Below are 27,275 nucleotides of genomic sequence, written 5' to 3'. Positions count from 1 at the left end.
CCGACGTTTGATGGATGAGCCTTCCCAGTTCATGTGACAGCAGTGCAGATGTCAGACAGATGTGATTGCAGATTTTTTTATTAAATTTTTAATGAGAAGCGCACTGAATTCCACTCAGTATTGATGCACGATTTAATTGTCTTGTCACAAGCAAGCCGATATCCTGCATTGATGGCTGAATTTGATGCTTCCTTCTGTTGGAGGAGACAGGGGAACACAGGGAGACACGATCTCTCCGTGCCGCCACCGTGTCGCCATGCCAGAGGCAATGTCCCTGCCAAATGCATAATGTATTTCCTTTTTCCGCACTTTATGAGTCGAGCGCGCACCTGAAGCACGTCCCTGGCTGAACCCTTGTTGAATAAGGCTACTGCTTGCAAACACTTATGGTAAAACTGTGGCAACAAAGGGAAATCCATCACAGCTGTTAAACTTCATACTCAAGTGAAAATTGTAACCAAATTTTAACTTTAAACAAAAATAAATAGTTTTTTTTCCCCTTGCACAATAACGACTGCGATTGTTTAGAGTCTGTTGCAACACATTTAATTTTTTTTTGCATATTTTTATTTGCATGCTTTGTAAAGTGTTGTAAGTTGACATGAAACTTCACCTTATGTGTTTTCTAAATGTATTGATCATAATAAGATCTATAATGTCTATCTATGTATATGTTTCTTTTGGTGCATTCAAATCCTGCTGAAAAGTTCGCATTTACACGTTGGGATTACATAATTGACCTATCGGTAAGCCCCTCCCCTCGAACGCAGACTAGCCAATGGCAGTCGAGTATCAGTAGCGCAGGAAGCGGAACTCGGACATCTTTAGGTTTCAGCGCCATAGAAAAACATTGGAAGCTCCGAAGCTTGCATCGGTTTTATGGGGTTTATGCTTCAAAAATGGAAAAACGATGTGCCTGGGATACTTGTAACACTGATTCCAGGTATCCTAAGAGGATGGGCAATATAATCTATTTTATTACATTTCCTGAATCCAAACAAAACAGAGCAAAATGTCCCTAAGTATTTAACCCCAATACAAATGAAGACAAAAAGGTTCAATTTCTGGTTGTCATACACTCATTAAGTTACAATTTTCACCTGCTCAAGCAGAGCGTTAATGTTATCTTGTGCTTTAGCAAGGTATCTCTGGCTAAAACTAGCTAACGTTAAAGTTAGTGAGTCCATGCTAACGTACAAACCTAAATAGCGGACTGTTCTCGTGGCTTGTACAGTGTAGGGTAAAAAGACATAAACGAAGGTCTATATTTCAGTGCCTCTCCATATTAAACTGGTTAAATGTACATTAATGTAATCGTCGTGGCCTAATGGTTAGAGAGTCGGACTTGTAATCCAAAGGTTGCGGGTTCGAGTCTCCGGCCGGCAGGAATTGTAGGTGGGGGGAGTGAATGTACAGCACTCTCTCCACCCTCAATACCACGACTGAGGTGCCCTTGAGCAAGGCACCGAACCCCCAACTGCTCACGGTGTGTGTGTGTTCACTGCTGTGTGTGTGCACGTTGGATGGGTTAAATGCAGAGCACGAATTCCGAGTATGGGTCACCATACTTGGCTGAATGTCACTTCACATCACGTAGTCTGTGGTACGGTGTTGATCCTGCATGTTGTCATCTGCGATCGTGATGACCGAGCTAATATGAGACTTCTTCCGCTTGCATTGTGATCTATAAACCCTCGCTTCGAGTTAGCCACCGTATTTATTTTTAAATATTTTATAAATCCCTCCATGGAATATTTAATTTCCATTTGGTAGCCTTCTGTGTCCAAAATTGTGCAAAAACATCGTGGGACAAGATTTTCACACAGCAGCTGTCACTGTAAGACAGTGAGCAACTCCGTTTGTTTGTCCGAGGGAGCAACAGTAACTAAGGGGGGCGTAACTTCGAAGTACATACCGCGAATCATGACATTGGGACGTATATATATATTTATAGTTTTAATTTATTCAATTATTTCTGAAAGGACGTGAATGCATCTTTTATTGTTGTTATTGTTATTATTATTATTAACACTGTAATTCTAAATATTTATGCAAAATATTGCAGTATAAGTCCATAACATATACTGTGGTATAATATAATAATAATTTCATTCATTTTATCATTCGCACTCATGATTATGACTTTGTGATGATGTGCGTTCAACTTGTAAATATTTTTTCTGACATGGCTTGAATGCACCACTTTTTAATGACTTTTCTCTTTTCTGATAATCTGTTTTCTCGTGACTTAAAGTCATAGTTTGAGGAACTGAAAATACAAGCACACATAAATAGGTCAAACATGAGAAAAGGGAGCAGCGACTGTCTCACCAAACAACTCAAATACAGTCAGTCAAGCCCTCCGACAAAAGTTGACACCTTCAGTATGTGACATATAAAAAAAACCTCACTTCCCCAGCCCTTAGGGTCCACGAAAAGAGTAAAACTCAGTGGAATCACAGAGAGAGAGAAAGAGATGTTGAGGGTGATCTACAGCTGACATGAGAGGAAAGAGATACAGTGAAGAGAAAACATGGATACAGGGTGATGGAAAGATAAAAGAAGAGAGGAACTGAACACAGAACAGGACGAGACGGGAAGGACAGAGGGGAAAAGAGACGAGAGAAAGCAAATACAGACAACAGCAGAGACGTGGAAATGAAAGCAGAGCGAAGGAAAACGGCCTAAATCTTCCATTAGAATATTAAACACGCGACCCAGATGAAGTCTATCACACAATTCTCCGCTCACAGGAAACGGAGGCATCAAAGTGTGCTCTTGTGAAAGCTGAGAGTGCAACTTCTGCCTTTTATTTGCAGTAGCATGTCAGTCAAATATGTGGAGCTTTACTATGCAAAGAGACTGGAGGATATAGGAGTAATATTAGGAATTGTGTTCCGTCAGATCACATCTTAGCTGTCTGTCTCCTCTAGGACGCTCGTTCTGAGCCGTTACAGACATGTTAAAGCCACTGGATGACAGTGTCGGGAATGGGAAAATGCAAAACGCCAGACTTCTTGACATTAATCGTAAAATAGGACAGCGAGTGCAGACATATGGACGTGAGGTGGTTGACTCGGCACCAGCATCTCTCTTAAAAGTTTGTTTGGAATGGCAGCTGATGGGTTGGGAATTGAGAGGAAAATTATTTTATAAGGAGGTCATACATGAACATTGCTTGTGTGCGTGTGTGTGTGTGTGTGTGTGTGTGTGTGTGTTTGAGAGCACATAAGGCCGATTCCTTTGAAGCAGCTGCGACAACAACGCATTGCTGTATCCTGTTGTAAGCAATTTATTTTAGTAACTGTATGCTACACGCTTCAATATCTATAAAGCATAATTTTACTTTAATTCCTATGGCACTTCTGAAAATAACAGCTTTTCCCATAAGTACAACTTTTGATTAGAAAAAAAAAATCCTTTGACAGAATGCTTTATAACACTGGATGCTACAGACCAAATAACATACATCAGTTTTTCTTCATAAACCCAAGCAAGTGTTTCACTATACAGATGGTTCTCAACTGTTGTCAACTATTTGAGACTAATGTAGCATATAAAAGAAAAAAAATATATTTCTAATTTGTACACTCGCTGCATATGAAAAGTAACAGAGGTTATGATTAAATATACTTCAGCATTTTGCTTTTAGCCTAAATAATGTATGCAAAGTTTAACCATGTGTTGCTCAAATTAGAAATATTGCATTATTATGAACTAGTTGTGTGGGATATTAATAAAAAATGTTCAATGTGCATCTTAGCATTTAGATTTCTGCAATTGCATAATGCATCAATAATTAAATGGCTTTCAATTAAATGATACTTTAAATGTGAAACTCGGTGTCTTAATGAATGGATTAATTTAAATGACTGATTCATTCAGGAACAAACCAAGTCACTGTCCTCTAAATCTACCTCCGAAGGGCACTTCGGAGTGAGAATGATCAAGGCCGCCATATTGAAGGTTCATTCCAAAGTGAAGTTCTCAAAACTGGCCACTTCAAAGGGTCCTTCAGAATAAATCATTTCAAAGGGTATAACTGATGGATGCTTCGCCCCCATGATTCTTTGCACAGGTTGAATTGTGTAATGATGGTGCCTCCTTAGTTGACTGATGACCCAGTGCATTTCAAGGAAAAAAAAATTGGTCCCCTACTACACCCTTCATCTCTTCAAAGCTCTCACTTTGTATGGTAAACACTTCAGTGGGATTAGGGCAAATAAATGAGCCTGTCAGAATAGAATGAAGCATTTATGAATGGATCATTGAATTATTCACCCACTCGTTTCATTCAAAAAACAGATTTATTCGGTAAGGAAACACAGCTATGTGTTGCTCGGAGGCCCTGTTTACGCCTGGTATTAAAATGTGGTTTTGTCGATCCAAGAAGACAATGCTAAATAGAGGTATAAATGGGTCTGAAACGTTTTGAGTTTGTCCACTCTCGACCACTTCCAGAGGTAATCGAAAACTCATTCGTCCAGATTGCTTCCATAGTGTAAGCTGCTAAAAACAATCTCCTTTCTGCTTACTGATATAATTCTTATGAGATGTCTTGTCGAAGTGCGCTAGCCAGATTCAATTTAAACCTTGATGTATAGTTTGAAGGCAAAAAAAACGAAAAAACACAATCTCATACCAGTCCTGATTCTAATGCAAACTTACAGCCTTCTGCATAGTTTTGCTGCTATTAGAGCAGAAATGAAAGCTGCTGCTCTCTTTTATCATTTTCCATTGTCTCTTTTCAGGTTCATAAGTATAATGCATGAACTTATTTCACAATAAGATAAAGCCCATACAAACTCCAATCCATAGAGCCTCCCCAGAAAGAAATCAGTTGTTGAAAGTGGACAAAAGAGACAGACTAAAACAGCAGGTGTAAGCGGGAATGTGTCTCCTTCATTCACTTGTGATCCGATCAACCAAAATGCATCTTAATAACAAATATAATAACTGTGGCTTTGTTTGGAACTGTTTTTTTCTTCTTCTTCTTCTTTCTTTTATTAGACCAAACTGTTTTTGACATTTTCTAGAACTGAATGATATCCAAATATTTATCACAGCCATTTCTCTTGCCGTATCTGCCATCTTATCTGCAATGCTTTCCAGGATTGTCTACTCCATGAAAGATACACACAATGCCATTTGCATTGGTGTTAAACAAAAAAAGGTTTTCAAATGCTGTCGACTTCTGTAGCTTTCTGCTTGTTTTAGAGCAGAGCCATTCATTGCTGTTTCAACAATGTATCTTTTAGTCACTAGAGTCACTGTTACATACAGATTAAAAACTAGATTGTATCAAGTAGAAAATGTACTTTTCAAGTGTTCCTCACCTCCACAACATGTAGTAGTGTTCATTTAGCTTCTGAGAAGTAAATTTCTCACTCAAATGTAACACATTCAGAGTGTGCTGCGATTTATGTAAGTGTCACTGACACTGACAGGTACGTTTTCATGGCATCGGAAGGATATTATATCAGGAAAGAATAAATGCCAATGCAAGTATTTCGCTCTCGCTGTATCCCAGCTCAAAAAACACTATAAACTGCAGAGTGTTTCATTTTCACTTCCGTATCTATGGCCTTCCATTTACCTAGACTGACTCTTTTCCTTTTTACAGTACATTTAAAAGGTCATAACATGAAAAATAGTAGCTTTTGTGCTAAGTTGATTGTACTTTAAAAACATACTGTTACGCTGTTTTACTGTGCATTAAAAAGGCTGTTACCACTGTTTTTTGAGGGGGTTTTTGTGCCAAAAACCCTTTGGTGATCCCTCCAAATTTACTATTTTTTTGCGCCATTAACATATTTTTGTTCACAGAGCTCTAAATATGCTTATTAAGGGCTCATTACAGCACTGTCATCGCTTATTTGTAATATCTGTTGATGACAAACACTACAGGATATTTTTCACACTGTGTATACCAGCATCTTTTAATTGCATTCCTGCAATAATGATTAGAATGTGCCATTTTGATATATGACATCAAAAATTGTAAAACAACTGCATTTCAAGGCACAACGAGCAAGATGAAGGCTAGACCATCACAAAGCCTGAGCTGAACCGGTGCATCAAGGTGAAAACACAACCGTCTCTCGTGCTCCAGTGCAGATTTTAAGACCATTAGAGCAACCACATGCCGAACTCGGCTTTATCCATTAATGCACTGAAGATATAGAGACATATTGTATGTGTCCTCTGCAGTGACTTTTTATGTTCTTATCTTGAAAGCTTATTTTAAAAGTCACTGCACGCCAAGTGGAAGCATTCTTGAGAAAAGAACAGCAGTTTTGCTGTGAGAGCTTGTAGAAATACATGCAATGTCCATTAGTATCTCAACCATATGGATCCAATTCATACTTTAATTACTTCTCGGTAGGGCTTATTTTAACACATTTGTAGGGATGCAAACTAGAAAAGCACTGATTCATGAAGCTTCGAAATCAAAACATTTAGTTTTGAATCAGTGGTTTGGAGATTGTATCAAATTTTGCAAGTCGCATGATTTCAGAAAACATCTTACAGATTTCAACCTAGTTTTCAAAACATTTTCAACATTCCAAAGTTTTGCCATAACAAGTGTCTAATGGTTTTAACTGATCTCGAGTCAGTTTTATAATGAAGGTTTCATTTTTAAAGGGGTCAACGGATGCAAAATTCACTTTTCAAGTTGTTTGAACATAAATGTGTGTTGGAAGTGTGTGTACACATCCATCCAATAATTATAAAAATCCACCCAGTGTTTTTTGTTTTTTTTTTAATCCCTATTTTAAAATCCCCTTTCTCAAATCCAGCTGTTCTGAGATTCATGTCATAATGACGAAGTTCTGTACAGGCCCCTCCTACGATAGTTGATTGACAAGGCTGTCTTACCTTAGACCCGCCCTGAGTGAACTGTAAACAGTCCGACCGCCATTGTGTCGACTCCGGTGCAGGGGAAGACAAGATGTCTCCGATTAAGCGATTGAGGTGTTTTGTTGTTGGATGTAATAATGAAGTATAATGAATAATAGCAGTCTTCATTTACTCCTAACATCTGAGCTGCTGAAGACACAGAGGATTAACGTTACTTTCGCTTTGAAGCGAATGCGCCGATCGCCAATCTGCCTAAATGCATCTATGTTCGTGTGAATCATTTGTGATCTAGCTTCATCTACAGAAGAAGTGAGTATAAGGGTTTTTTATGAATCTTTGCAAATCACTTGTCCTAATAATGTACTAGTTAGCCAGTTTCACGGCTAAAGTAAACAGTATTGCTCATCACCCCACAGAAGAGAGGGGTGGAGTCAGCAAAGCTCATTAGCATTTAAAGCAACGTTGACTAAAAAAACTGCTTGCTGAAAACAGCTGATTTTGGCAGGGTAAAAAAGGTGTTTCTTACACTACTATTGAGGAATTTTAACCAAAGTATGTTATAGACTTTTAATTAGGACTTTAATACTTAAATAAGTATGTAACACAAAAAAGAGAGTAATACTGTACTTAATTGCTCCTTATTGACCTAGTTTGCCAAGACCTGACTAATGACACAAATTACATTTCCTGTAATAGTATCCCTCAATTCTGATTGGTTGATTGGAATGTTGTTCCAGGAACAACACGGAAGTTGATCCAGGAACATGTTGCACTTGGTGAAATCACATTCACCGTAAAACTTTGGGGGTGCGGATGGTAACATGTTTGTTCTGCGCTTGTTCATTTGAATAAAATTGTGGCAAATCGCGAGCCTGATTGCCGTGCTTCTGACTAGAGCAACGACCAATCGTATGACTAACTACAGCAGCATGTGCACAGGGATTCCGTGTCTACAGTAGCGCTGCAGGTTTTGATGGACTATTGAAAACTTGTGAGGCAGTTTTTCCTTTTGATTAGTCATTTTTGTATATATAAACACATACTATATACATAGTAACTCTGGGCTGGATGTTATTATAAAGTTATGTATTAGTTATGTAGGCCTATTAAATGACCTTAATTTATTTAAAAATGTATTTAAATTTGTAAAGCTCATTCTTTTACTAGAAATTCCCACTGATGCATTTCCTCGGCTTTGTAATTGCCTTAGCTTTTTCAATCCTCATGAGGTTACATCACTGCAGTAGAAGAGCACAGCAGTTGGGCTGAAATCACATTCATTTTATAGAGAAATTGATGCTGAACGATATCCTACACATTTTTCAAGACAGACCTACCATGGCGTTGTTAAGCAGTGATTTTAAATGTGATTTTAACTTAAAAAAGTCGAATAGATAGATTTTCAGTGCAAACAGAGATCTACAAATCAGAGATACTTTTACCATAGAATTAGAGTGAAGTTTTTGTTCAAAGAGCTCAAAAAAGAGCTTTCTACATTATCTTACTCTTTTAAATTTAAAACATAAAATACATTGTTTTTACTGCACATCATGGTTGCCAGGTGTTCACAACAAAACCCACACAATTTCTACTCAAAACTAGCCCAAATGTAGTGTTTCGAGGTGGTCCCATTAAAAACCACACCCAGAGGGTAAAATGCACAGTTTTTGGTGGGGTTCCCCTGGTAAAAAACAACCTGAGGCAACAGTGTTAAAGTAGCCCAATTCTGTGAGAAAACTGCAGACTTGGCAACACTGCTGCACATATACAGTACATTGTACCACTTATTTTAATATTTCATTTACAATTCTTAGGATAAGTAGGTTGTTAAAAGATTGTTCAAAAAAGATGTTAAGTATGCAGTTTTGTCCTTTTTTCAGAATTTATTGTACATTTTTGTCCTAAATCAAAGTTTGCAATGTTGTCTTCATTAGGGAACAGGTTGCTTTGGTTGATGAGTTAAAACCCTGTATTGAAGACGTTTTTGAAATCCCTATAGAGACAATGAACATGAAAAACACTTCAAGAACCAAGCGTGGCTTGCCTTGTTGCACCATTGAGTAGTGAATTTTATAAATAGAAGAGTATTTCATGGAAAAAGGGATTTGTAATTATTTCAAGTGACTTAATAATAAATCAAAAGGAGGGTTACTTCATAGACAGATATAATAATGGCATGTGGTAAAGATCTGAGGAGTGCTGAATAAAAACATGTTTAAACTCTCCTGGAAGGTGCATGTCGTTATTTTAATTACTCCATGCTCAAACGTGTGGCAGTGTTATGGTACAAGTGTCACTAATTCCTGCTCTCCTGAAGCTGATAACTGTGCAAAAATTAAGCTTTTTAATGAAGCTGAGATCCTTCACCTAAACCTAAAAAAAAAAACATGATATCTCTTCTTTCTTCTCAGATGTTTCTCCTGCCACAGACAACATTCCAAAAATGTCCCAAACTATATTTGTTATGATAGCAGAATCAGAATTCAGACATTACTCAGTGCAGTAATCGTGGACTCAGTTGTGGCTCACTATTTATATTTCTCCTATAGACCTTCCAAAGAGACATAAAACAGCAGTGAGCTCCATTTAATCTCCAGAATGATGAAAGAGCAACTTCACAGCATTAACATGTTGGTAAAACTTCACAATACATTTAAATTAATTAATATCAGGTATCATGGACTAACAATGATCATGATACCTGCAGCATTAACAAACTTTAACCTCCATCAAATGTCTCTATTGGTAACACTTTACAATATGGTTGCATTTGTTAACATTAGTTAACTGCATTAGTTAACATGGGTAACACTTATACAGCATTTATTAATATGAATGCTATCCTCAGGCATTTACTAATACATTTTCAGATCAAAAACTGTATATTTTAACATCACTTAAACTTACCAAATGTTGTAAAAATATATTGTTCATTGTTAGGTTAAGATGCAGTTAGTGCATGCATTAATGTCAACAAATAAAAGCAGATTTAATGTAAAGTGGTACCTCTTTATTTTCAATGTTCTTTAAAGTATTTTCAGAGTACCTAACAACAGAAATCACTGCTCCACAAGAACAACAGCCGACTCAGTTGTGCACACAATGCAGGTTGTCAAGCCTCCATGCCAATGAATTTAAATGATTTCTTTCACTTGGTCACTATTACTTTATTTTCAAAAATCAATTTACTGAGATTCCACTCAATTTCCTGGCGATGCAATATTTCAGAACTAGAAAAAAATGGTCACACTTTAGTTTTGGAATCAATTCTCACTATTAACTACAACTTTTGCCTCAGTAAACTTCTTGCTACTTATTTATTAATATAGTTAGTAACTTATTAATAGTTAGTAATGTAGCTGTTAAGTTTAGGTATATGGAGATTAAGGAATCTAAAATATACAGTAGTCATGCAGTATAAGTCATTGATATGTACTTTATAAGTACTAATACACAACCAATATGCTGGTAATATGCATACTAATAAGCAACTATATATTGGTCCTTAAAAAAAAGTGTTACCACAATTTCTTGCCACTGTATTATTTCAGAGCTAGAATAAAAATTAGAAAAGCTTATGATTTCTTCCAAACCTGGAAAGCACTATTTTAAAGATCTCAGCTTTTTAGAAGCACAATAATGCGGCGCTGATCAGATTGCATGCATATCCCCTATGAATGGCTGGAAACGAATGCTTGGGCCGCTTTGAATTTCTGTAAGATGATAAAATAGGTTCACACTGAGGACAGTTCTTCATAACTCGCCCATTTTAAGAGAACTCAGCAGAAACTCAAATACAGCCATGAGCAAAGGCCATACACAGTGCATACTAGCATGGTGTTGATTACTCACCTATAAATTTTATACCGGGTCGTGAATCCTTGGCGAAATCTTTCCATGAAGGAGAGATACCCCTTCGAGTGGTGGAAAGGGCCACGGTCAGAGATGAGCCAGTCAAACTGCTTGGTAACATGCTGCTCGTTGGCCGAGGGCTCTTTGCGGGAAGACTGAACTGTTATATGGTTCCATATAAACAGGAAGTAAGTGACTTCAATGAGCCTCCAGTACATGCTTCACTCTCGACCGCACTCTGCTCATTCTCGCTCCATTCTGTGGAGACCTGCGGGACGCAAGAAACACAAGACAACATCTGAACATCAGTCATCAAACCCTGACACCACTGAATGTGCAAAGAAATCGAATCCTGTTGTCACATCCCCAACAGTTTATTTTATTAGCAGTTGGTTTGCAGAGCGCCACACTAACACGACTCACTGCCCTTTTCACCGATGAGAATGAATTACAAACAGGAAGTACAGCCTTCACTTTATTCAGACTAATTGGTGGCATGATAAGTTCAGACAGGGTGAGTGTCAGAATTATGATATGTGGTGACATGGGGTCGGTTCGTGGAGGAAGACAGCGGTGCATCTCCACTTGCTAATTAACAGCGGGCGCGCGTTCGCACATGAAGTTATTGCATTAGCCTCATTTATGCAATTAAGTGGTACATGCTGACATCCTGCGTCAAAGTGAGATGGACAAGAGTAAATATTCTCCTGTCTAGAGGCGTCTGTAAAAGAGATGTTAATATTAAAATAATTTAAAAAACAGACCATTATATAACAATGAAATGATTCTGAGTCCAGAAAAAAAAAGCATCTGTCCACCTTTTATGTAAAGCCATACCGAGGATAAATCTCATGAAAAACATTTCACCTAAAAATCAAAGAAAAAATTGAACAATCTTATCATTGTTAAAATTCATTCATTCATTCATTTTTACCAGCCATGAAACTGTATATGCACTATTTCACCAAAAACAAAAAAAAAATATATAAATAAATAGGGAAACACATAATAATAATAATATTAATAATACATGCATACATACATACATACTTGCATACATAAGAAAAAAATGTGTCTTGAAATAAAATAAATGCTAGATGAAAATTAAAATTTAACTTGATGCAGTAAAATAAATAAAACACAAACTGAAATAAAAAAATAATCAATTAAAGAGCTTCAAATTAATTAAAGAGCAGAATTTACTGTGCACCGTTAAAAATGATCACAGTGCTGAAACAGTGCATCAGATTACATAGTATATAATTACAACACAATTTGCGATTTAATAACTGTGCTGAATCATATTGCATTTCAGGCATTGTTAGGATTAATAAGAAATGTCACAGGCCAACTGATGAGTGACAACTCACAAATGCTGATATTTACTCTCATTTGGTGCTCAGTTCATTTTAGCCCCTATCATGGTATGTGTTGTATTATTGTACTGCATTTAATTTCTGGATGATTTTTGTGACATTCATGAGACATTCATTCGAGAGATGTGTTTTAGCAAGATCATTTTGGAGAACGTAATACAAAACTGTTTTGGTTCAAAAAACAGGTCTCAATGTCTTATGCAAAATCTTAAAGAAAAAGATGTGAGCTTTCCACGACCAGCCTGTATGTTATTAAAATGAGCTGCATTTCCAGATCACAGCACAGGTCAGCAGCACTCTTTATGACTGTCTATCCAACAGCGTGTTTTTTTGTTGTGAGCCATTTTAAAATTTAATGATCCTCCAGATCTTCCCTTCCAGCATTATAGCCCAAATTCTGAGCTATTAAAAGCTATTTTGCTGTAATACAGTACTTTTTCCCCAATAACTACTGTGTAGCATCACTATTTTTTTTTTGCATTGTGCATTAATTTGTATAGCCAAGGGAATATTTTTTTTTTTGGTATGTATGTATGTTGGGCCTAAAACTAACTTTTTGCCATACCTGCCAGTGGCCGGTGAAGTGATCAAATTTACCGGCCAAATATTTGTTTTACTGGCCATAAAACTCTTTTTGCAAAAACAGGCAGATATTACTACTACAATGACTAAACATATTTACAATGTTTTTAATTTGTCCTGCTACTAGTGTCTCTAATGAATGCATTATCCCTCAATTTTACCTAGTAATTATAGCCATTCAACATTACAGTATAATTGAAAGCCATTGTTTTTAACATTTAATAGGCTCTGAAATATATAACAACTTTTAATTTAAGTGATTTTAAAACAATCTTCACATAAACTATAAATTGTATATGCATAAACTATACAGATTAATCTTTATGCAAGCTACAAAAGTTAATCAGCAACTAGAACAGTCCAATGATTTATTTTTTTTATTTGTTCTTTGACTTACATCAACAACAGTCTTCAGCACGTTTCACTTTAAAATCAGCACTGTCTCTTTAATACCTGATGCACATGAAATGGATCTGACACATATCTGATTTTCTCCCAACTCTTAACGGTCATTTAAGTATCTTATTATTTGATTCGCTCTTGTCGCTTACGAACAGCTAATCACAATGATCTTGTCTTTGGAAAATATTATTTTATTCGCTAAAATCAGAAACAGTGAATCTCTTTAAAAACTTGCTGTTGTTTTCCCTACATTGCATTGTTATATTTCGTAAAAGTTGTACCCGCCAACTGTCGACTGACACTGTTATATTTACTCGCCAACAACGATTTTTACTTGCATTTTCCGCTTGGCGAGTGTTAATTTTAGGCCCTGTATGTATATATGTATTTATTTATTTATTTATTTACATACTTACTTACTTATTTATACGACTGTGGCTTCTTTCTGAGAAAATATTTAATTAAATGCTGCTATTTATCCAGGGCTTTAATATTTTTTAATCAAGGTTTTTTTTTTTTTTTACTGGAAATAAAATTAATATTAGTTGTAATAGAATTTTACTTGAAGTACTAAAATAACTAAAACGGAAATAAAAATGTATATATCTATATCTATCTATCTATCTATCTATCTATCTATCTATCTATCTATCTATCTATCTATCTATCTATCTATCTATCTATCTATCTATCTATCTATAATCTGATCATTTATTTTATAATTTATTCAGATGTTGTCCTCATAGCTTCAATTTATCTACCTTTTTTAACATATGCTGTAAATATTTTAATAATGACTGTAAATTATGAGTTGAATAGCTTGTACTTTGAGAATTTAATTACATGTTTGTATTTTCACTGTTAATGGAAATATGACCTTACCCACCTTTAATAAAAAAAAAGGTTATGAATCATTAATGAGTAATATTATACACACATGTATGCGTACTTCCATAATTAACATTCTGCAGAAAAAAGATTGCATTAATAATATGTCTGAGAATGCAAAAACTGGCCATAGTCATGCAAATTTATGGATATTACCTTACAAATATCCTGCTCATTTTAAAAGTGTCTTTACACAGTATACATAATTAAGCGATGCATATGCTACGAGCTCCAGGCAGCTGAATGCAGATTAATATTCTCTCTTCTATGCAATTATCTAATTGTCAATTAAATAATTTCTTCCCTCTTCCTGTACGGCTGTTTACAGTCTTTAATGAATGAAGATCTCGCAGTCACACAGGCTTCTACTGTCGGCATCACCTGCAGTGACAAATATGCAGCTGAGCGTCTAATGAGGGCTCCTTTAACTAATTAGTTCAGACTAATTTGAGGTTGCCTGTCAGAAAGTAACAATGCATCATTTCACTGAAATTACAAACATGGAGAGAGACACGTTAACCCTTTGAAATCTTCACGCCAGAGGGAAAGGTTCAGTAGCCTTTACCTGAACGGATTTTCCAAAGGTCAGAGACGACAGACAAAATCATTCATAGTGAATGTATTTACAAAGTCAAGGTGAATGGGCAAAATTAACAGAATTCATAACACAACAACAACAAATATAATAAAATGTATTATTTTTATTATTGTTGTTGTTGTAATTTATTATAATAATAATTATTATTATTAGTATTATTAGTATTAATAATAATAATAATAAACTACTGAAAAATTACAAAAACACACAACAGAGTTACATATTCAAATCATACTCAAATAATCAAAATTTCAAAACAACATTCCAGAAAATATTCTTAACTCCATTTTCACAAATGAAGGAAGAAAAGCTGTTATGGACATTTATTTATTTATTTTGCATGTCTGAAAAGTACATATCTTTAGGGAACACTAGAGTATTTTCTATTACACCAAGTGTCCATGTTTAGCTGATCTGCTCCTGTAACCAGTGACTATCACCTCTGAATGACAAGGCTCCTCTAGAGGAAGCTCAGCCATAACAGCTGGATGTTATTTGATCAATGGCAGCTGAGGGTTATTCTAATGACATTCATATTCGCCATACAATCCCACAGCTCTCCAACTCTCAACTGGCTCTCTGACACACGGACATCATGGGCTTCGGGTGTCTGCCAGAGCTGGAGTGGCTGAGGAATGCAATTGACTTGAACAAACTGATTTATGAAATACTGGTTATTTTAAGTATAAAGAATGTGCACTTTCAAGAGTGTTTCTTAACATGCTTTTGCTTTGAAGTACATTTTAAATCATGTTTTAATTATCTTTTGTCATGCTTTAAAAAGTTTAAAGAGTTTTTACAAATGTCCCACCATTTTCTCTCGACCGCCTGAAGGACCTTGGGTTTTGTCAGTGTGGATTCATTTATTGATGGATGTTTTGAGATGAAACATCCGCTTATGACTCAGTGTGTCAAACACTTGTTTTGATGTGTTGACTAACATACTAAAACACGTAACGTACTTGATTATAATTGTAACTGTAGTGTTTTATGTAATATTACTTTTAAAGGTAATATATTTTAAATATAGCTTACTAAAACCTCTTCATTACAAATATATTTAAACACTTATACAAGTTTCAAAACAAATGACATTGTGAGTATACTTTAAATGTAAATCATAATACTTTTTATTTAACTGTAAATAACATGCAGTTAAGTGTCTGAAAATAATATATTCAGTTTATACTTAGGTGTTTTCATGCAATGTGTTATTTTCATAATTATGCTAAGGTGCACAGACATATGGGCCTGCATAGAGTTTGTTGTTGTTGTTTAAAGTACAAGAATTGATGCAAATCGGCTTTTAACCGAAGAGAAGCACATGCATCAAGCGGAAAGCGATGCCGGCATCTGAAGGACTGACCATGACGAATGCTGTCTGATATTGATATTTCTTGCGGTGCTAAGAGAGCGGCCGAGGCACGGAGCCAAACCTACCGCAGGCTTACGGAAAAGCACAAACATATAATAATTAATGTGTGCACATTTATACTGCACTGAGTGCAATACTGTGACTTACACTGACAGCACGAGCAGGGGAACTGTTTAGATGTCTTGCAAAATAATGCAATTTGCACCGTGATTTATATTTATTGCAAACGAAGAGCCACATTGTCTGTCGGGGCAACAGGGTCATAATTTATTCATCCTCTCACTTTAAGTAATGCACCTCTTCCTGTCTAATCGGGAAAATTGCATGTGCATTACGGAAAACATCGCAGAGGCAGCAGGGCAGCAGAATACTTACAATGCCACGGTTTATTGTGCTGTTTAAAATGAACACAATCACCTTGCCAGACCTGGTTAAGGTCCACATAAAACTAAAAGTGATTATTTTCTTTATTTACTTTATAAATAAATGTCCTTGGTCATGTTGTGCATGATTCATCAGTGCAGATTATTCCAAAGAAAAAAGTTTCAAAATGCAATAACTTGTTCTGCCTCTTTACTAGATTTGTCACAACACTTATTCTTAATCTTTCTGTTTATATGAACCCTAAACGTTGCATATTTACATGAGAATTACATGCCTTCCAAAGAAGACTTCAGAATGTGCGTAGAGCAATTGGAGAAGGCTACTCGGATAATTCCACCAGAAATTCTGTGAGTATAATTGCTGTTTTTGTCTTGATGACAGCTGACATTTATGGCAGAAGAGCTTTTTTACACCACACAAAAGTGCGTATGACTCAAGTGTAGAAAATTATAATATTTGCAGTGTCTTCCATGCATCCATTTGTCCATGTCGGGTCAGCCCGGACATTCCAGTCATGTTTCCTGACTTTTCAGTGAAATTAAGCTAAATATACATAGTCATGTGATCAGAGTCATCAAAGCTTTGTCTGAAATTTTTAAATAACTTAAAAGTAAAAAAAAAGCTTCATGGTTTTACTCAGACAGACCAATAAAACACAGTCAGTCCATGCTAGACTAATTAGTTCAGACCCATATTAGTATGTTTTAACATGTTCCTAACATGTTATAACATTGCTAGCATGACTTAGCATGACGTTTGCATGTTTTACCACATTTATAACATTGCAAGTTGCTACCATGTTTCTAAAGTGTATCAACATGTTTATAGAATGTTTCCAGTATTTTACCATGTTTAGCACAGTGCTAGAATCTTCCTAAAATGTATGTTGCTAGCATGATTTAGCACAATATATTACTATGTAAAAATTGCATGTTTACATGTTTTAGCATTGTGCTACCATTTTACCACACTGATAACATGTTTTAACATGCTTATAGCGTGTTAGAAAATTTCACTGTGATTTGCATGTTTTTAACATGTCATCAAGCCAATCACTTTGTAAAGCATGAGACACAAATAAACATACAGTATGTTAGTATGACATATGTAAAAATATACATCACAGCACTGTGCATGGTATTAATGAATACAAATGAACAAATCTTTGTAATCAAGGGTTCATGTGTTTTTTTGCTTGTTTGTTTTTTTAACCAAACTGATTTTGTTCCATATTCCAAGTGTAGCTACTATATATCAAAACCACCCTAAAACGTTTTATGTGGCTGGCATCGCCTGTAGGCTGTGTGGGTTAATCAGTCAAACAACTATTTAGGCATTGCAAGCTCACATTGACTCTGATTCCATTCTGGTAAGAAACGCCATTCTGTAAAGAAATGCTCCATCCAATCAATTCCCCATGGATAGCATCAAGTTACAGCCTATACATTTTTTTTTTTTTTTTTCTGGTTGAATATCCTGTTTTACATTATGGAAGTAAAATAGGTTGTGAATGCAAAGCACCACCCATGGCGTCTGTCCCTGTATTGCTCAGAATAAAACGTGTCTGCTAAATAACTTAAGTGGGTAAATGCACTGGATTTTCACATCACAAATGTATTACAACGAGTTCTTTGCACTAGAAAATCAATGAACCCAAGTGGCCTTCTAAAGTCTTCAGAAGAGGGTCTCATAGATGAATATTCCCCTGCTGATACACTGTATGACAAGATATTTCATATTAAACACTCATACTATTATCCGCTCTTGCGCTTTAGTCGTCTCCCTCTGAGAAAGACACATGCTGTTAACAAATTTCCCACCATTTTCTCTCGACTGCCTGAAGGACCTTGGCTTTTGTCAGTGTGGATTCATTTATTGACGGATGTTTTGAGACCAAACAAATCCGCTTATGACTCAATGCGTCAAATTATAATATTTGCAGTGTTTTCCATGCATCAATTTGTCCAAATCACTTGTCCCATGTCGGGTCAGCCAGGACTCTGACATTTTTCCAGTCATGGTTTCTGATTACCTTTCAACGAAATCAAGCTAAATACGTAGAGTCATTTCTGCATATTAAGCTGAGATATGACATTGTATTTAAAAATAAATAAACAAATGCACAGTCTTTCAAAGTGTACATGTGCACAAGGAAAATTAATCACTTCGCTTTTTCTCTCTGAAAAGGTATGGGCGATAAAAATGTATTTTTACTCTGAAATACTTTATTAGAGTTGTGTGTATCTTTTAAACTCCTCACACAAGCACTCATCAACACAGGCGTTATTTGTTTTAGCAGTTTTCTCTCATTTCTTGTTGTTCTTTTTTCTGTCCACTCCGGGCTGGGCCAGTGTTGCCACCTTGTGGACAAACTAATTAGTGCAAAAATAATCAAAGCGCATATGCACACATAAATGCTGAAGCATACTTTGGCCTTCATATGTAGCTTGTTGTTAGCATGTTTTAACAAGTTGATAGCATGATTCTAGCATTTAACATTGTTAACATTTCTAACTTGTTGCTAGCAAGATTTAATGTATTGCTAGCATATTGCTAATATGTTTACCATTTTGCTACCATACTTTACCATATTACTAGTATGTTTAACATTGTGCTAACATTATTTAGTATGGCTCTAATGTGTTAGAACATTTCCTAGACGATTTAGCCTGCTGTTAGCATGTTTAATCACATTACTAGCATGTTGTTAACCTGTTTTTAGCATATTGTTTTTATCATGTTAATAACCTAATTTTGCAGGTTGCTAACATGTTTCTAGCATGTTTCCTCACATTTCTATCATGTTTTAACATGCTTTTAGCTTTTTAACATGGCATGTTTTAGCATATAATGCTAACATCTTTCTAACATGTTTAAGCCTGTTGAAAGTTGGCCCTAACAAGTTACTATTTTGATTTAGCATGCTTTTTCTAACATATTTTCTAACATATTCTGTTTTAATTTTGTATAGCATGATTTAACGTTTTGCTAATTAACACACTGCTAACATGCTTTAGCATGTTTTGGCATGTTGCCTGTTTGTTTTAATGCAATTATAGCCTTATTTCACATGTTGTTAGCATGTTTACATCATAACGAGTTTTCGGCATGTTTTAACATGATTCTAACATGTTTAAGCACAATAATAACATGATTTAGCACATTGCCAGTATGAATCACACATTGCTGGCATGTTTTTACAATGACAGCACATTTTCTTATTTTTTATCACGTCACTAACTTTTTTTAACACGTTGTAGCCTGTTACTAGCTTGTATTAGCATGTTTGATCACATCTTTTTACACTGTTAACATGTTTTAGCACTTTGATAACATTAAAGATTTACTATTTAAAATTGTTTGTTAGAAGAACTGGAAGAATAATAAGTAAAAATGTGGTCACACTTTACAATCAAAAAATAGGTACAATGTACTTATTGTGGTCATATTGTATTGTAAAACACTTTTGCCGCTATTGAGGTGGGATTCGGGTAAAGTTAGGGACAGGTTTGGTGGGGTAATCTGGGTAGGTTTAAGGGTGGGTTAAGGTGTAAGGGATAGGTCAACATTATAAATGTAATTACAGAAATTAATTACAGATGTAACTACATATAGGTATTTTTAAAAATATAAGTACAATCTAAAAACATGTACTTATACAATAAGTGCATTGTATCAAAGGCTTAATTTAAATGTAAGTACAAAGTAGTTAAGGCCACCTAATATAAAGTGGGACCTAAAATGTTAATATTAGGAACAAGAATATTACAAAAACGGGTCTTGTGCTGAATTGTTGTTGTTGTTGTTTAAACGCTGTTGCAGTCTTTTGGGCTAATCCTTGCCCCCCACCTCTTTTTTGAGTCTGTAAATGGTCTCATTCACTCTGAGAGCTTCCTGTCTTCAGTGCTTTATTCAGAAATCTAATTTCTAATGCAAGTCTTGTGTGGACTCAATCAATTGCTGTTTCCCTTCATAGGGGCTGAGCTCTGCTTTGTTCCTGACAGTTCACAGGGATGGAGGCTTGTCCCCTATTTGTATTCCAGGTCCCAGGAGCTGCTGAATTGAACCGAGAGAGATTCTGCTTTGTGAGGACGTATCGAACAGTTTCCTCCTACAAACTCCTCTGAGAGGAAGTGGAGGGTTTGGGTTTGTTCTCGAGTCCCCGTCCACTCGATGTAGACCACATACTGCCTCCGTCAACGCTGCGCTGGATGTTTGCTGTCAGAGTGTTTTCAAAACCCCAGTGCCAAGACCTCTAAACTTGATGTACATAGCTAACATCCGTCTGAACTCTGAATCAATGTTATCTATATATACACCAGTGCTTTTGAAAAAGCAACTTTACAGTTTAATCCAGATTGATGTAATGATATTAAGTTATATTATTAGTGCTGACTCTATTCATCTGTTTATATAGTTCCAGTCCTAGATACTATGTTAAAATATGACAGTATTGTTCACCATACATGTTTCATTAGAAAATGTTATAGCAGAGTTTTAAACAATGGATGTCTTAAACAGTAGTAGATTTCTAGTCAAATGTTTCAGTATTCTGAAGGTTCATAATATAAAATTGGACCATGTTATGGTGCTTGTCAAGATAAAAGGTTAATAAGATTAGTAATAAGAAAATATATATTTAAGAAACATATAATAAATCTAATGTAGGAAAATTATGCTTTCATGGTGATATAAAATGGGTTCAGAATATCTTCTAAAATGTGAAATATTTTAAATAATACAAAATAATAATTTCCACAGGCACTAAGATATTTTAACATAAATACAAATTAAATAGTATTGTGTTGTATATTTTAGATTAGTTGCATTATGAAATTACATAAACTAACAATGGACTAGATTTACATTTAAAAAATCAAAATCGGGTTTCAAAACATGAACATATGAAACAATATAATTATTTTACAGCATGTGGCTATTGTCAATTTACATCAGTGTATATGTGTATATTTTAAATTGCATGCTTTGTTTAGTTGCATTATGATGTTGCATGTAATAACAATGGACTATGAAAAAATTATTTAATAAAATAAAACAAAATTAGGTTTCAAAGTGTGAAAATATAAAGCATTTTTTACCACATTTAATTATTTTTAATTTATGAATATAACATTGTTCATTATTAGACATTTGTATCATACGTAAGCCTATATTTCTTGCACAATTAAGGTTTGATAAAATATTAGGATAATGTACACTTAACATAAATATACCTAATATATTATTCTGTATATTATATACTGTACATTTTGTTGTAAATGTTAGACATTAGTTGAATTATGTGAAGTTACATGAACTAACAATGGATTATGTAGAGTAGGCCTACGTTTGAAATTGCAGAAACGTTCAGAAAATATTTAGAATCCATAATTCACCGTAATGAAGACTGAAATTGTGATTCTCTGGCATATTTGAACAAACAGTAGACTATGATTTTGTAGTGCGGCAGCGCTGCTAGACGCTGGGCGATCTGCCACCGAAACTTAATCCCTCGAGGAGCCGCCGGCCGACCAGCAGGACTCTGGCCGCGCTCTTGTTTTATATGTTTTTATATTTAATTTGTATTCATGTCACACGCTGCACTGCGGGGGAGAGCTAATCAGGGGAGGGTAAAGCAAGTGTAGTGCAATTTGTCGCGTTCAGATTACGAGGCGTCACAATTATGAAAACGCTCCAGGCTGCGCACACCTCTGCAGACGGCCACACAAACGCGCTGCCAATTACAGCCGTCGGCCACCGAGCGAACGGACGCATGCGTGCAAACAACCCTCGCGGTGCATTCACGCAGCTCTCGCAGAAGCCTGACCTTCAGGAGTCTGAGCTCAGCACTCTCGGCAGGATAATTAAATGCCCACGCCTGCCTCAACCCAATCAGCAAAGCCCAGATCAATGCACGATTTTCAAAACAAACTAATTCACTAATGGTCTGACTTATTGTTCCAATTTACCTGGCCAGTGAATTATGGGCCCGCGATTGGCGAGGGGAGGAGACCAGGGCAATCGATGGAGAGACAGAAGCGCCTGCGAGCAGAATCGCTGCCCGTGGATGGGTCATTTGGCCCGGTGCTTCTGAGCGGGACGGCCGCTGTCTTAAAGCCAAGTAATTAACGCGCTCAGACCGACAGCTTGGCCGGTCAAGGTGTTGGGGAGTTTGTTCCAGATAAATTAGCCATTCTAGGCTTGTAGCGAATTCAATTAAACCAAAGATAATTCAACCGTAATCACCATTCAGATTCACACAAGTTATTTGTTTTTCCCTGAAGTGACTTTTATTATTATTATTATTATTATTATTATTATTATTATGTCATCTATTTCGAATAAACCCTCCTTTGTTAGTCGTTAGCTGAATTCTGAAGTTAGAAGAACTAGTATCTTTGCAGCAATAATTTATCAATTAGTAGTAGTAGTAGAAGTAGTACTTAATCTATTTCAGATAAACCCACCATTGGTTTTTCTGCAGGTCAGTTCAAGTTAAGTCAACATTACAAATGAGAAACTCTGGAATTTCATTAAACCCTGACTTACCAGACTGGAAGCATGTCTGCAAGAAAACATATGACATGCAGTGAAATGCTTTTTCAGCTCAACTTCACAGAATAACAAATAAACAGATAGGAAAACAACAGCAAAAAAAGTACAGAATAGTTCAAGACATAAATTATAAAGTAGCAAATCACGCTAACACTTTATTTTAAGGTGTCATAATACAGAGTAATTACCTAATTAAGCACTTAGTAGTAGCCATTGTACTTACATGAAACAAAATATACTTACCATGTAACTAAGTTATGGAACAGCCTGCACTTACAGTTTATAATTATGTAGATGTAGTAGGCAGCTACTGTTACTGTTACACTGTTAAGTACAGACTGTTCCATAACTTAGTTACATGCATGGTAAATACATTTTATTTCATGTAAGTACAACAGCTACTACTAAGCACTTAACAAGGTAATTACTCTGTATTATGGACACCTTAAAATAAAGTGTTACCTAAATCACAAATCCTTCTTTATAAAACAATGTAAATATAAGCCTATTTATTAGATGCAATGGATGCAAATTGAGTCTCTAAATTGATGTTAAATTTGTTTAAACTATTATTATTATTTTTCCTTTTAAAACTAAATTGCATGTAGAAAATACAACAGTACTGTACAATTGAATATATATTTAATTCTGTAAACTTTCCAGCATGTCTTGAACGCACCATAAGCCCATAAGCTACAATGAAGTGGAGCAGACTGTGGCGTCAGTAAAAGGACTGGTTATGTGAAAGCGTTCTGGCTAAATGTGACAGTAAATGATGCTGTGTTTTATGGGTGGCTGAACCTGCGTTTGTGCAATTGCTTTGTTTTCCTTTCCGTTTTCATCAAGCAAATGGAAGTTTCATGACAACAAATGGCTGATGGAAGAAGGACGGGGATTTTCTCCATTCCTTGCCGATGGTGAACACCATGTGTCTCTTTTGTCAGCATGTTTAAACAGATATGTTAATCGCTCGACTCCTGCGGTCATTTGTAAGCTCATACTGGGACGAGGCACTTAACATTCCACCCACTCGCCCTGTGGAGGAGAAACACGCGCTTCTCAAAATGCATCTCGCAGGCTGTTTACCACGCCAAAGGATACATGACCAACTATACATGAGCAACTGAGCAAACATGAGCAAATACTCAAACCCACGACTGTTGGTGTCTGTTACGGGGCTGACGAGACGTGAGACGTGCGGATCCATGTGCAAAGCTTTATTCAGGAACATGGTCAGAAACAGGCAGGGTCAGACATCGGCAAACAGGTTATGGCAAGGGCAAGACAGAGCAATCCGTGGAGCAAGCGTGGGTCAACGATCAGCGAACAGTATCAAAAGGGGCAAGGCAGAGAGATAATCCAGAGTCGAAAGCAATAATCCAAACGAGGTGCAAACACAGTCCAAACGGCAAGGCAAAGGGGTAAATCCAGGAAACACGGGCAGGGTCAAACACGGCAGGAAAACAAGGCAAGACTAAGGCTAAGACAGTGGCTCTGTAAAGTGCTATCGCTAGGTGAGTGATAAATGCAACAATTACAGAAACACGGAATGGCACGGTAAAGCAGCTAGCGCTAGGTGAGCGCTAAACGCAGATCAATACTCGGCCCTGAGCAAGAGCAAGTCCCAGGCTTATCTGGTGTGTGGTGGTGATTGAAATGATGATCAGGTGTGGGAGAGATAGAGAACAGCTGTGCGTGTCGTCAGTGCAATGTATTGTGGGAACTGTAGTCCAGTGTGCTGTACGAGTCCATGTGGTGAGTGAGTGACATCTGGTGGCGAGTTAACGGAAGAGCATGGCCAGGATTCGTGACAGTGTCAGACTGTTCTAGTTTGAACTAGACTGCTTTATAACTTCAGCTATTAAAAAGACTTATCTGATTTTGATATATATATATATATATATATATATATATATATATATATATATATATATATATATATATATATATATATATATATATATATATGTGTGTGTGTGGTTTTAATGACGAACGTTTAACCAAATCCTCCTCAGAGAGATATTCAGTATTTGTTTTGTTATTTTCCATGTTGTTTAGTGTTGATTCAGAAGAGCGGTGGCTTTTTCTGCAGTGCGTTTGTGAGACGTGATGTGTGCTGAAAGGCTGCAGCAGTGAACACACACTGACTTCTGCTGCGCGTCATGCGTGATCTTCACCCAACGGACCCTGAACAACAGCATGAGATCACTGAGGATGGAAATAACGCAGCTCTGATAAGGCCTTTCACGTGTGAATGTCAGAAGACATCAGCAGATCTTCTGACTGGATCAGAGATGTGAAGATGTGGAGGTTAAAATCAGCATGAACATCTGTGACAGTTTGGACATGAGGCCGGGTTACATTAATCACATAAAGATAGGTACTAGTGTTGGTGTGCATGTAAAAGCACATGTCTTTCAAAAAAGTTATCTGTTTGCTTGAGCAGACTTACATGTCAACTTCAGACTCAGTCAATCAAGAGAGTTTGGAGAGTACCACTACTAACCCCTAACTGTTAGCATTACACCACTTTTGAAAAGTGAAGTGTACTAAACTGTGTTAAATATACACATGCACTCTAATAGTTTTTAATATATATATATATATATATATATATATATATATATATATATATATATATATATATTCTTTTTTTTATGTGCTTGCATTTAATATATTAGTGAAATAAAAGGTCACTTAAGTGCACTTAAAGAGAGCCACTTTCCTGACTATGTTTCTTAGCACACTTAATTGCACTTTTTAAAAAGTGCTTTAAAGAAGTTAACTTGTTTTTTTTAGTTGACTGACATACTAAAGCACATGTACTTGATTATAATTTTAACTGTAGTGTGTTATTTGATATTACATTTAAAGTTAATTTATTTGAAATGTAAATTGCAACTTAACACTGTTATATAGAAAAATACTATATAACAGTGTGATTTCAAATCAAAGCACGTTTAGTATCTCCTGCAAAGGTGCATTATGCCTTGCACATGCCTTGCACTGCTCTCTGCAGGGTCACGTTAGCCCTGATGGACTAGTTAGTGTAACCAGACAGTCCTGCGCTATGCAGGCGTCTTAAATTGAACCAGCAGGGCATAGTTTATCACTGCAAATATTGGCTGGAAATTGCCCTGCTTATCAGAGTCTGAGATGGATGAATCGTTTACTCCTGCACTATAAAACTCCGCTTTCAAGCCAGAAAGAGCAGCGCTGTCATCTCCACTCGCCGTGTAATACGCTGGAATTTCACAAGCTGACATTTGTTTCATAGACCGTCCTGCTCTGCCGTGTATTACGACGGTGGCCTAAAAATACGACTGGAGAAAATCTTTGGCCAGCACTTTTTACTCGCTGAGTTTCTCTGAAGTGACACTGCGTGGCTTCGACCTTCCATGACCGAAGTTTCCGCCGTCTGTGAGCATGTTTGTTATTAGCGGCGGGCGGTGAACAGATGTAGATCTCTCGTGGGACGGGGCCTCTGGTGCGTCTTGACGAGAAGCTTCGATCTGGCTGCTATTTTATTTTCAGCTTAAATTTTTTCTGACCTAATTTCCACATGGCATGCTGTTTATCCTTCATTTCACTTCCCTCCCAAGATAAGACGGCCCGCCGTGTGGCTCAATCCCTCCCGCTTAAACTGGACCTTTAATACATGCTCAGCCGGCCCATTGTTCTTATTTAAGCATGATTTTGAGGGAAACGAGCGGATGAGAGCGAAATGGCGTGCTCCATAAATCAGAGCTCCTCTGGGACACCAGGCAGATGGTAGCGTAAGCTCAGGCCGCTCACTGTAGATCTACACCTTTAGGTGAAATATGCCACACTTACGTACTGGCAGATTTCATGAATATACATGAAGTAAGCCAGTGGTTTGATTTAATTTAGCTCGCACTTCCAAATCTGCATGAAAGTGACAAAAAAGCATATGTTGGAGTTATTTAAGCATTAGCAGCTCATTTTGAAGACTACAGTCAGCCTTAATCTGTAAGATTTAATGTGCTCCTGACATCTTGATGAGTCTAGTATGACAGCTGTTTGTTTCTTACTTATGTATTATGGTGTGACCCACTTTATATCAAGTGCTTTTAACTACCGTGTGCTTACATTTAAATGAATAATTTCATACAATGCACTTATTGTGTACATGCATGTTTTTACATATCTCTTTTCTGTAATTAGTTTCTGTAGTTACAACCTTAATTCCATCAAATTCCATCAAATTACCATCAAACCTGTATCTAAACGTATCCATATCCAGCCTCAATAGCAGCAAATGTGATCTGCAATTCAATATGAGCACAATAAGTACACTATACCAAGCAATTCATTATGTTTGATGGAAGTGCATATTAGTTAGACACCTAATATAAAGTAGGCCCGTAAAGGGTAAGTTAAA

The 27,275-nt window shown here is 36.3% G+C and overlaps 1 protein-coding gene across 1 annotated transcript in view; it reads right to left on the bottom strand.

Moving 5' to 3' along the window:
- Positions 1–27,275, bottom strand: part of brinp1 (bone morphogenetic protein/retinoic acid inducible neural-specific 1) — a 151,024-nt gene that overhangs the window by 106,942 nt on the left and 16,807 nt on the right. Inside the window, exon 2 of the mRNA XM_079418656.1 lies at positions 10,714–10,981. Coding sequence (XP_079274782.1) covers positions 10,714–10,931 — 218 coding nt within the window. The 5' untranslated portion in view covers positions 10,932–10,981. The remainder of the gene's footprint in view (positions 1–10,713; positions 10,982–27,275) is intronic.

The sequence above is a fragment of the Barbus barbus genome, assembly GCF_936440315.1.
Source record: "Barbus barbus genome assembly, chromosome: 6".
Taxonomy (NCBI): domain Eukaryota; kingdom Metazoa; phylum Chordata; class Actinopteri; order Cypriniformes; family Cyprinidae; genus Barbus; species Barbus barbus.
This window is presented reverse-complemented; position numbering and strand designations above follow the sequence as displayed.